We start from the raw sequence: 13,520 nt of genomic DNA, 5'->3' as shown, positions 1-13,520 counted from the left end.
ACGGATTTTTTGTGAGTTCGATGTGATGCATTGTACTAGTTGCTAGCGATGACCCATGATAGAAGCTAGTAGACTAATAGTAGGCCTACTAAATCAACAAAACCAAATTAATTAGCCCTAAAACAAAAGTTCATATAAATTACTGAAAAGAAAAATAACTGAGCGTAGCTTAGTCTTCATTTTAACGTAATACGTATTCAAAAATCAGTTCTTCGTAAGTTTTTTCCGATCGATTCATTTTATTGTGAACGTGAAGGTCCTCGAGCTGTTGGAATCGTCGAATGACGTCATTGAATTCATGATCATTATGTAAATAAAATGGATAAAATCAATTAGGCCTACCATCTTAATGAAATCCGCACACAATAGCATTCGATGACATCATTTTCAGGTCAATCATCCAATTCAAGAAACCACAGTGACCAAACCCAAAAGTCGGGCCAAAAGTGCTGTAAACAGAGGGTCTGTTATTACAACCCTAAATTCTTTTCGGCTGAAAATATGAAATGGTGAATGTAAAACAGACTAACCAATCGCTTTACCATTTTACATGAGAACAGAACCATCTGGAACACTGATGAGCACACTGACATCTTAGCTGTACACTCTCGCCTCATTTTAATGGTAAGTACATCATGTAGGCCTACATGTATGTAGGCCTATATCACTTCCTCATGTACACGTATATAGAATCTACGACGGTCCAGGATTTAATATCATTATTTATTTTTATTTATTTATTTATTTATTTATTTATTTATTTATTTATTTATTTATTTATTTATTTATTTATTTATTTATTTATTTATTTATTTATTTATTTATTTATTTATTTATTTATTTATTTATTTATTTATTTATTTATCTATATTATTGATAGATGAGATATTGATAGATAGTGTTACACTGTGCTTTATAAAAATCCTTTGGAGGTTGGGAGGGATCAAAGTATTAAATTATCAGTGGCATGGCGTATTAAGGCCTATTTTCAATGTTAATATTAGCCCAAAATATAGGTGAAATTGTGTGTTTATCATGTTTATCGTCCGTATACATAGGCCTACTAGTTGTAGTAACTACAAATTTCGAACGTTTGAGGACTTGCTCACGGTCGGAGCCGTGAGTTCCAATTATTGGATCTATATACATAGGCCTACCTTCCTCGAGTCAGTAGAGCCTAAAACGAAATCAAATATTGAGATTTTCTCAAAAACTGTTTAAATAGCCTTATTGTTGTTGAAATCTGTAATGCTAGTTGGATTCCTTGCATCATTTCCTTTCTGAAAATGTACACTTTTATAATTATACTTCTCATCATTACATTTAGAAATACAACAAAAAACAATATCTAAATTACTGACTCAAGGAAGGTATACAGACTATATAGCAGGACGATTATGAAATTTTCTTTTTTGGGGCAAACAAAACCCACTCTTCCAGCACACCACCCCCACCCCACACACACCCATCACACACACCCATCAGAAAGGCAACAGTGATCCTTCACTACATGTAGTATATGCCGACTAAACATGCTAAAACATCAGCTGCGGCGTGGCAGATAAATAATAAAATATTCAGGGCATAGGCCTACTATGATTTTATTACATAAAATTACGTAATTACTCAGTCTGTCCAATTAAGCTTATTAGATTTTTCAAGGCCTGATCCAGAGTATGTACAGTGTGATTCCAGCCCGGGATTCCAGAGGGGCGTATGTTAATAGAAACAACCGCTCCATGGAAACAACCATGCAGAACTAGAAAAGAATGAACTCAAGTGTACTTATTATACGTTCCACAACTGTTTGGAGTAACTTTTTTTTTTTGTGACGTGCCATGTCAAAAGGAGACACTTTTGGCCAGTATCGTAAATAGAGAAATAGCCAAAAATCTGTCCGGGGTGATTTTTTCACAATTTAGGTTTGTTGCGAATTTCTGATGTTATTAATGTTTAAAATATTGTCTGATAGTTTCAGACAGGAATATAAGCTGGCATCTTGTATTTTGTGAGATATTTTTCAAGGTAATTCCTACTCTCAACATTGTCAATAATATTTGTAAAGGTCGATATCTCAATTTCCAATTTTATAATACCATAACTTACGGACTCAATTATCTTCGCTTAGCAATGTCCGATTTCATTGGGGAAAGCACGTTGTGGAGCAAAATATCTCTATATTCAAGATATGTAAAAACCTCAATTAGATAACCTGCCCAAAAGTGTTTCCTTTTGACATGGCACGTCACATTTTTGAACAAGTATCGTTATCAATTGATGGGGCCCCCCAAAAAAGTTGTTTGTTTGTCCTCCACCGCCCGCTCCTCTCAGATTAAGGCCTGACCAATATTTTTTTTTCTTCTTTTTTTTTTATATAAAAATAAGTAAAATTCAATTTTTTTTTCAGATTTGGAGTATCTCTGGACCTAGCTAGAGCTAAATACTAAGATCTTTCACGGTTGAAAGTTAAAAAAAGCCCCCCCCCCCAAAAAAAAACATTTTGTGTCTTCAAAAAAAAAAAAATCCGCCCGCCCGCCCGCGCGCCTGGGCTCACACTACGCAGAACCTTTAACCTTTTAAAATGTGTCAAAAATTTCCAATGTTGCTTTGAAGACAACAAAACATGTTTCATGACTTTTTTTCATGAAATAACATTAGTTTGTAGCTGCGAATATGGTATTTATGATATGTAGCTATTCTGTTCCTGATACTCGAATCTACTATGCTATTGGTATGATGAAAATACTACTGATATTGAAATTGTGGAACTTAGTTTTCTACTGCTTATATTGTACTGATGCAGAAGATATCATTTGCTGATATTGGTATTGATGAACATGATGAAGTAGCTATATAATGCTGATATTGGTACTGATGAAGTAACTATCTAATGATAATATTGGTATTGATGAAGTAGTTATCTACTGCTGATCTACTGCTGATATTGGTAGTGATGAAGTAACTAGTATTTGCTGCTGATATTGTCATTCATGAAGTAGGCATCTTCTGCTGTCATAAAAAGTAGCGATTTACTGCTGATATTGGTATTGATGAGGTGACTATCTAATGATAATATTGGTATTGATGAAGTAGTTATCTACTGCTGATATTGGTAGTGATGAAGTAACTAGTATTTGCTGCTGATATTGTCATTGATGAAGTAGACATTTTCTGCTGTCATAAAAAGTAGCGATTTACTGCTGATATTGGTATTGATGAAGTGACTATCTAATGATGATATTGGTATTGATGAAGTAACTATCTACTGCTGATATTGGTATTGATGAAGAAGTTATCTACTGCCGATATTGCTTGGTAGTGATGAAGTAACTTGTATTTGCTGCTGATATTTTTGATATTGATGAAGTAGTTATCATCTGGTGGGACTGGTATTAAAGAAGTAGCGACTTACTGTTGATATTGCATTGGTATTGATGAAGTAGCTATCTACTGCTGATATTGGTATTGATGAAGTAGTTATCTACTGCTGATATTGGTATTCGTGAAATAGGTATCTACTGCTGATATTGGTATTGATGAAGTAGGTATCTACTGCTGATATTGGTATTCGTGAAATAGGTATCTACTGCTGATATTGGTATTGATGAAGTAGGTATCTACTGCTGATATTGGTATTGATAAAGTAACTATCTACTGCTGATATTGGTAGTAGTTATCATCTGGTGGGACTGGTATTAAAGAAGTAGCGTTTTACTGCTGATATTGCATTGGTATTGATGAAGTAACTATCTAATGCTGATATTGGTATTGATGAAGTAGTTATCTACTGCTGATATTGGTATTGATGAAGTAACTATCTACTGCTGATATTGGTATTGATGAAGTAGGTATACCTACTGCTGATATTGGTATTGATGAAGTAGGTATTTACTGCTGATATTGGTATTGATGAAGTAACTATCTACTGCTGATATTGGTATTGATGAAGTAGGTATACCTACTGCTGATATTGGTATTGATGAAGTAGGTATCTACTGCTGATATTGGTATTGATGAAGTAACCGTCTACTGCTGATATTGGTGTTGATGAAGTAGCCATCTACTGCTGATATTGGTATTGATGAAGCAACTTTCTAGTGACGATATTGGTATTGATGAAGTATAGCTATCTACTTTTGATATTGGTATTAAAAGAAGTAGCTATCTACTACTGATATTGGTAGTGATAAAGTAGCTATCTACTGCCGATATTGCTTGGTAGTGATGAAGTAACTAGTATTTGCTGCTGATATATTGTTGATATTGATGAAGTAGTTATCATCTGATGGGACTGGTATTAAAGAAGTAGCGACTTACTGCTTTTGTATTGGTATTGATAAAGTAAACTAATATATCTAGTGTATCTAATGTATTGATGAAGTAGCTATCTACTGCTGATGCATGGTAATAATGGAGTAGCTATCTACTGTGGATATTGGTATTGATGAAGTAGCTATCTACTGCTTATATTGCTATTGATGAAGTAGCTATTCTGTATTGACATGATTGAGTGCATTGCGTCGTTGCATTCGTTCACAATTGATCGTCAACCACCATCTCACTCAAAGGATTCACAACCTTTAAATTTCTTCAACAATACCAATATCAGTAGAAGATAGCCACTTCATCAATACCAATATTGCAGTGGAGCAGTTCAACATGCTTTCAGGCAAATGTTTCTTTAATAATATAATATGCCTATCTCTGAATATGGCACGCAGGCAAATGAATTCCCTGGTGGTTAACACTTGACATGATAGGAAAGGGATAGGGCTATCTTTGCGATTGAATTTGTGACCATATTTTTCACCGATGCCACCATAACATCAGCTTTTATCACCGATGGTGACCTATAAAATGATGATATACCGTGTACTATTCAGTTTTGATAATGGCCTATTCCAGTTATCAGTAGAAGATAGCCACTTCATCAATACCAATATTGCAGTTATAATGAGCTATGCCATAGTGTCCACACACTATGGCAGATGTGACCTTAATCCTCAGCATAGGGAGTGTGAATTTAAAATGGGGTTACCCGTATGAGGTTGACTTTTAGTTGAAATCTAGAATATATTACTTGAAGTAACATGTCAATTCCCCAAGGGTATCAGCGAATTTCTATTTAGTGGTGTGTGCACTTTCTGATATCAATACCAATGTCAGCCCAATAGGTTTTTTTTATCAATAACAACATCGGCAGTACCAAAACCACTGAATCATTTGATACCTATCAAAAGACGAATTTTGTAACAGTTTATTTTGTTTCATTCATCCACAGGTATTGCTCAAAACGAGTTGGTACCAGTCCAATTCTTGGTTGTTGTGCAGAAGGCCTACAAGACCAAAAACGACCCGCGCAACTTCACTTGAATAACTAAGGGGTTCAACATGAAATTCGACTGCATTGAAAAAGCTTTGAAGTGGTTATTTTATCGCTATGGAGGAGTGGTTGCCAAACAACCTTGGCCATTTTTCATCGTCCCAATTTTGATAACTGCTGGTCTATCAGTTGGACTCTTCACGCATTTCAGCAAAGAAAGTGACCCAGAGACTCTGTATGGCCCTGATAGAACTTATTCACGCCGAAACCGTGCTTATATCGAAGATGTTTACTCGAACGCTGTCGACGAAGATATGTTAGCAAGACATAAAACCAGAGTAGGCATTTGGGGACATGTGATAATATCACCCAATATAGGCAATAATGTCCTCACTGTCCAAGTATTGAATGAAGTTCTACGATTGCATGACACGATTACGAATGTAACATTTACGCTTGATGGTGAAAGTTACCGATTTAGCGATTTGTGTATTCAATGGAAAAACGAATGCCTCGAAAATGAGCTCCTTGTTCTCCTAAATTACACTGCGGAAAATGTTGTATCCACTCCGTTAACATACCCTGTGTATTCCTTACCAACTGGTGAGATACTTTTCATAGGAACGCAACTTGGAGGCGTATCCTTGACAGCGGATGGTCGTATTATGAATGCCTCAGCCATGCAACTCGTATATAACTTGAGATACAACACCGATGACGAACTTGAAAAGGGATTCCTATGGGAGAAGCAATTCCTACGTACTCTGGAAGATTTCGAAACAGACGAAGTAACTGTTTACCGACAAATATCGCACTCATTTGAATTAGAAATTGACGAATCTTCCTCGATAACCTTCGAATTGGTCGTCGAAGTTGGCGTTATAATTGTAACATTTTCTGTGCTTTCTGCTTTTTCATTTGATTGGGTTCGAACCAAACCAATCTTGGCTTGCCTAGGGGTGCTTACTGCGGGATTGGCACTGGCAAGCACCTTTGGATTGTTCAGTTTTATTGGAATACCATATGCAACTGTAGCTGGCGCTGTAACCTTTTTGATTTTTGGTAAGTTAACCCCCTGGACACTACTGGTAAAATAACAGCATTTCTGATTGGTTGATAACTTGAAATGTTCGTTTCAATTTATGATTAGGCTTTAAACTATTTACAATGTATGGTCAAACTTGCATTTGCAGATGATCTTATTAAGACACTCCTTGATTGGTTCAAAATTGGACACAATATTCATTTTGGCCAATCGGCAGGTAGTTCTCATGGGGTTAACCAAACATAATCAAGTAACAGCACATCACGACCTTATTTTTACGAAAATCGAAGCGAATTGAGCTTAACTGCTAAAAGAATATAACCTGTAGGTCCCACGCGCAAATGGGACTTTAGAATTTATATAACATTAGATTATGTCAGGGTAAAATTGGAGCAACTTGAATTTTATACCCCAATATCTGAATGATGTGCTCATCTATGGGCCCTTTTCAAGGTCAACATACTGCTTGGCAGACAACAGAAGAAAACTAACAGACTGGAATGGAATATTCCAGTTGAAATACATGACCTTAGCCTTCCACAGAGGGAGTGTGAATTTCAAATGGTTACCTATAAATTGGCGATTCCATTTGAAATCCACAACCCCTGTGTGAGAGATTAAGGTATTGTTTTTTCAAAAACAATGGTGTGTATATGAACTCCATATTTCAAAAACAAGGTGTGTATATGAACTCCATATTCTACTCTGCTCGGAAATTTGGAAGGATTGCGACTTGACATTTCGAACGCCTTGTAAGTGTCATGCAAACTGACCGTTCATTCCATCCACAGTAGCGATATTCATTCTATATGGTGAGTGACTAAAGGGTAGTTATTCTGTCGCGTGTCCAAAAGGGTAAATACTTCATACATATACTGCGCCAATAAAGTATCCTTACACTTGGAAAAATAATCACAATTTCAAAACTGAACAATATTGGGGAAATTTGTTTTTTAATAGATGCACTATCTAATCCTGCACATTATGACACCACATTGAATCCAATGTGACCTCAAGAAGTAAAGTTACAAGAAATTGAATAGGCGAAGGTCCAGTTTTAAAAGTGACAAACTGGCCTATACAAAGCGCAAAAAGATTCCAACAAGCGCAACAAAGAGACAACACAATTTCTTCAATGAAGCGTTATTTCAAGCAGTTTTTATTTCAGTTTTTACTTCTCTGTACTTTTCATAACTTTCATTTTATTTGTCACTTCTTTTATTTCAGTTTTCTTTTGTTCCTTTTGTTTTAAATTAAAGCCAAACGCATAAATTAGCCATTCACCACTCTCAAACCAGATGTCTAGTCTGTGGAGTTTTGAATAGGCCAGTTTGTCACTTTTAAAACTGGACCTTTGTCTAATCAAATGCTTGTAACTTTGCTTCTTGAAGTCACATTGGATTCAATGTGGTGTCATGATGTGCAGCATTAGATAGTGCATCTGTTAAGAAAACAAATTTCCCCCAATATTGTTCAGTTTGGAAATTGTGAATATTTTTCCAAGTGTAAGGATACTTTATTGGCGCAGTATATAACAGCTCTTAATGATCTCACTTATGCTTCTCTTTCAGGAATTGGTGTTGACGATATGTTTGTTATGATGTCCGCTTGGCGTCTAACAAGTGCTTACAAAACTACCAAAGAGCGCATGAAAGACGCCTTCGAAGAAGCAGCCTTGTCGATCACCATTACTACCATTACAGATATTCTAGCATTCAGCATAGGATGCGTATCACAGTTTTACTCCATTCGTCTCATGTGTATGTACGCTGCAGTCTCTGTTATTTTTGCATATATCTACATGATCACATTCTTTGCTGCTTGCATGGTGTTTATTGGGTATCGAGAGGAGAAGAATCGACATGCAATCACGTTGCAAAAAGTTTTGCCCAAGAAAAATGCACCTTCTAAATGTTATTACATATTTTGCGCTGGTGGGTCATCTGACACACCTGTGGATGAGCAAGCTGATGGCAAATTATCCGACACAGGGGTGATGATCTTCTTTAAGAAATACTACGGTCCCTTCATCACGCATTGGGTATCTGTAGTTGTAGTACTCATTCTATATTTCGGCTATCTTGGGGTTGGAATTTGGGGTTTTACAACTTTGGAGGAAGGTTTCGATTTTAGTACAATCGGCGTCGATAACTCGTATCTAAATGAATATTATGGAGTTGAGGAGTCTTACTTCAAAGTGTACGGCCCAGATATGTCAATAGTAGCCACTGAGGAACTGTCGTATTGGGACCCTGACATACAGGAGGAATTAGAAAACACAATGGCGAAACTTGAAGACAGCAAATACTTCCACAACTCTTCACTCAGTATATCATGGCTTAGAGAATACTTGAAGTTTTTAAATTTCCTCGGCATTACCAACCCATCTAAGGAAACGTTTTTGCAAGTTCTTAGAGAACAATTTCTCAGTATTCCAGTGTTTGAACAATTTGTTCCTGATATCATCTTCGACTCGACTAATAGCTCCATAATAAGCTCAAGATTTTATGTAATCGGCAAGAATTTGGCTACAACCGTACAAACGAGGGATATGTTTGTAGAAATTCGAAACATTGTGGACGATTCTAGTCTAGAACTTATAACATTCAATGGCTATGCTATTTGGGTAATGGAGCAACTTGTCGCTATTCGACCAATTACAATTCAAACACTTGGTATTGGTATTGCAGCAATGTTCGTCATTTCATTGTTGTTAATTCCACACCCGGTATGTTCCATCATTGTAACTTTGGCCCTCGTTTCTACCCTAATAGGTATAATAGGGTATATGGCGATCTGGAATATCGTTCTGGACAGTATTTCATTATTAAGTCTTATTCTGGCATTAGGTTTCAGCGTAGATTACTCGGCTCACATCACTTATGCGTTTGTATCGTCATCAGCCAAAACTCGACGACAGCGATCCATCTTCGCACTCTACTCCCTTGGTGCGCCAACTCTTCAAGGAGCAACATCGACTATTTTAGCAGTCAGTGTCTTATCAGGAAGCTTTTCTTACATCTATCGTACTTTCTTCAGTACAATGGTGCTTGTTGTCAGCATAGGTGCTACACATGGCCTCGTTTTCTTGCCTGTGTTTCTTATGTTGTTTGTACCGATCAAAAATCCTTGCCAAAAACAGGATAAGAAGGCGAATGCATATGACCAAGAACAGGAATTACCCTCAACTGATAACCCAGTATTCAATCTTCAAGAGCAATAAATCAATTTGTGTAAATAGAGGCTAAAACAATTTGATGGCATTACCCACATCGGTACGTTCTAATAGCTTACATGATTTCTCGCATCATCGGCTGACTTCGCCATTGTTTGAAGATGACCGGCAGAGATGTTGCATTAAAGACCCATTCAGTGATCCCAGCGCAAGTGTGAAAACATATAAATTGCTTAAAAGTGAAGGATAAGTCATTCAAATTGTCATTTGGAATTTTGAAATGACAAATTTGGCAAAAAAAAAGAAGAAAACGGCAGTACTGACAAAGTTGAAGCCCCATTCAAATACATGAACCTAATTTAGATACTGTCAGTATCTAAATTACAGATTCGTGTAAAATGTCTTATTTTGTCTTAAATACTCGGCTTTCGGCTGAACCACTCGCAGGCTATGTTAGCACATCTATAACAATGACAAAGGTACCAAAATCTGAATTTTGATGATTTTTACGATCGTCCGGATGAGCAAATCACTGAATGGGCCTTTAAATCAAAACTATCAGTGTTCGAAGTTCTTAAAAATCCGATTCATCAAGCATTGCAGCAAAATAGATTAAATCCAGTTAGGGGTGTACCCGGGGCGGGACCCGGGGCACCTAGCCGGAGTGGGAGGAGAGCAAATTCTAAATTGTCCCACCGTCGGACACGTACTAAAAATAACTTTACCAGGACGAATGCACGCGAAAATCTGTAATCTAATGTTAAAATGGGCCCAAAAAATTGTGGGCAGAATAAAACCGGCACAGGATCTTCTATTTCAAGTCTACATGTGCAGAAAGACAAATATTGTCTACCACCTGAACCCGAAAGAGGTAGGCCTGTAGCCAGTTCCCAGGGGAAAATAGTGACACTATTTCCCTGATAATACCATGTAGTATTTGTTTTAAACTGCTCAACAAAAGTTTGGAAAGTTTTTCCAAGCATCTATAGACGAATCCAACCAGCCAAATGATGGTCACAAATCAGTCGGCCATTACTGGGTCCCGTCTGCACCAAACTGGTGTTGTTATTGCCCAATTTGGTGGATTAAAGCCATATTATAACATTTTCAAACAAAATAGATTAGCATTTCTTTGCCATAAAATGTTAGCTTTTACTGTCAGATATATCCCTTTTATTTTTGAGCCGAACAACTACGGCAAAGCAAAGAAAATTGCAAATTTACTACCAGCGCACATGTCGCCAATACGTACCACTCCTTCGGTCATGTTGTAGTACGACCCTTTGTTGCATATATCACCGTCCCGCACGCCGTGTACGTACCGGTACTGTGTGTTATGAACGTCATCGTGTATGCGTTCGACTAATAATTCCATCGTAATAATAAAGCGCCGGTTCGGCGTTTTATTCAAAATCTCGGATTTTGACAAAACTACAGCACCTATAGTTTTGATTTTTGCAGGGTATATTGGTTTAATAAAGTACAATTTAATCGTGTAAAAAAGGAATTTTAAAAATTCAGTGAGGGCGTCTTCCTCAGCAAATGTTATAATATGGCTTTAAGTCCGCTTAAAAATCGATGTTGAATTGTATTGTGTTGTAAACTTTCATCATTCTTTTGTCTACGTGTAACACGGGTGATGGAATGCAGTTTAATATCCCCGCCAAGGCCACGTCATTTCACATTTTAGGTGGGATAGATCTAAGGGGGACCCAGCTATGGCTGCCATTGAGGTGTAGGAATGCGTGAAATTGGATTCGTCTATAATTCAGATTATTTGTGACGTGTTCATATAGTGTTGCATATCAATGTATAGCTACTTTATTCTCATGTACAACGCCTTGTACATGTACACGTCTTGTGAATGTAGTGGGTCTCAAACGGAATGTGCCAAATTGACCACTATTCTGTGCAGCAAGTTGCAATCCAATATCTTCACCATCTCGGACCTAATGCAATCATCCAAGATGAAAACGCTCGCCCCCATAGAGCCAGGGTAGTCAATGACTACCTACATAATATGGAAGTACTGTAGAGTTAATGGAATGGCATGCCATCAGCCCAGACCTCAACCCGATTGAACACTTGTGAGACACAGCAGACATATCGAATTGCATTATGAATACGAAGAATGTCTTTCTGATATCAAATAATTTTCATTTTTTGAAATCCAGGATATAATACAAATTTTATGACAGATTATTAAAATTTGATATTTTCACATTTTTGATATATAATGGTTCTCGATGTAAATTTTATAACTCTAATGATATATTCTTAAAGTGTATGTAGCTGGGAGGAAAAGCCGACGATCAATTCTCGCTATTCACAATAAGGGTCTTTGGGTCACGTGTTCCTATGTAATAGCATGGTAATATTCGTATTCAGTATCGAAGTTACGTAATGTTACTATGTCAACAGGATCACGCTCTTGAGTATTGAACCACGATCGAAACGATCACCACACAAAGTGTATGGCACTCGAAGGCATATCAAAATAGCGTGATCCGGTAACCAAGATAATTACGTAACCACTTCGATGCTGAATTGCGCAAACCGCTGGCGGCGCCCTTATTGTGAATAGCGAGAATTGAAAAATTTGACCTTTCATATTGAAGATACGTATTTTTTCACCCAAAGACCTTATTTTTGGTGTTTTGGGGGAAAAATCCATATCTTCAATACGAAAGGTCAAAATTTTCAATTGATCGGTGGCTTTTCATCCCACCTATACATGCACTTTAAGTATAAATCATCAGATTTATAAAGTTTACTTCGAGTACTGTTAAATATCAAAAATATCAATTTTTAATCATTTGCCATAAAATGTGTATAACATTGCGAATTTCAAAAAATTAAATGCTTGGTGAAATCCATACATGTAGACCGATTTGCACCTGAGTGTAAAAAAAAATATCAAGTCAATATGTATTTCCTGTATGTTTGATGGTTTTAATGTTGTTAATTAATAAGGTTTCATTATAATGTATTTTACATAAAATTTGTTAAATCAATACAAATATACTGATTTATTAATATAAAATTATAAAATTAATATATGTATTTCTCCGGGTTTTCCTGATGTTTGGTGGTTTTAATGTGGTTGATAGATAAAGTTTCATATGTATTTTGCATAAAATGCCAAATGAATACACAAATAAAATGTGATTGTCTAAAATCATCATGCTTATTACCTGCTGTTGTTACCAATGCATTCACAATAATTGTGACAAAATATGAATTGAATTTAAAGCAATAATTAATATTGTAACATTTGCTGAGGAGGACGCCCTAACTTTTTCCTTCCAAATTATGATCTTAACACCAGAATAATATATGAACTACATGTAACATTATGAACGCCTCAGGTGCAGTATTAATGTAATAAAATCTGATAAGTAGCTATCTGCTGCTGATATTGGTATTGATGAAGTAGCCGCATTGCTGATATTGCCATCATATTGGCATTGATGAAGTAGTTATCTACAACTGATATCAGCTGATATTATTAGGCCTATAGTTATCTACTGCTGATATTGGTGTTGATGAAGTAGCCATCTACTGCTGATTTTTGAATTGATGAAGAAGGTATCTACAGAACTGCTGATATTGGCATTGATGAAGTAGCCACGCTACGGATATTGGTATTGTTAAAGTAGTTATCTGCTGCTGATATTGATATTGATGGTGTAGCCACTTACTGCTGATATTGGTATTGATGAAGTAGCTATCTACTGCTGACATTGGTATTGATGAAGTAGCTATCAACTGCTGATATTGGTGTTGATGAAGTAGCCATCTAATGTTGATATTTGTATTGATGAAGTACTAGGTATCTACTGCTGATATTGGCATTGATGAAGTAACCGCACTGTGGATATTGGTATTGATGAAGTAGCCGTCTATTGGTGTTGATGAAGTAGCTATCTGTTGCTGATATTGGTATTGATGAAGTAGCCACCTACTGCTGATATTTG

The 13,520-nt window shown here is 36.4% G+C and overlaps 1 protein-coding gene across 1 annotated transcript; it reads left to right on the top strand.

Annotated features, from left to right (window-relative positions):
* Window positions 1-379: 379 nt before the first annotated feature.
* Window positions 380-10,178, top strand: LOC140147947 (patched domain-containing protein 3-like). Its single transcript, XM_072169740.1, has 3 exons — window positions 380-624; window positions 5,282-6,385; window positions 7,940-10,178. Exons 2-3 carry the CDS (start codon window positions 5,392-5,394, stop codon window positions 9,589-9,591), a joined length of 2,646 nt encoding a protein of 881 aa, XP_072025841.1. The 5' UTR covers window positions 380-624; window positions 5,282-5,391; the 3' UTR covers window positions 9,592-10,178.
* Window positions 10,179-13,520: the final 3,342 nt, after the last annotated feature.

This window comes from Amphiura filiformis, chromosome 3, assembly GCF_039555335.1.
Source record: "Amphiura filiformis chromosome 3, Afil_fr2py, whole genome shotgun sequence".
NCBI lineage: Eukaryota > Metazoa > Echinodermata > Ophiuroidea > Amphilepidida > Amphiuridae > Amphiura > Amphiura filiformis.
This window is presented reverse-complemented; position numbering and strand designations above follow the sequence as displayed.

What these genes read in the sequence shown, in the direction of transcription:
- LOC140147947 (XM_072169740.1), top strand. Translation starts at nt 5,392, where the DNA reads ATGAAATTCGACTGCATTGAAAAAGCTTTGAAGTGGTTATTTTATCGC. An exon ending in TGTAACCTTTTTGATTTTTG is followed by an intron (nt 6,386 to 7,939) that starts GTAAGTTAACCC and finishes CTTCTCTTTCAG; the next exon opens with GAATTGGTGTTGACGATATG.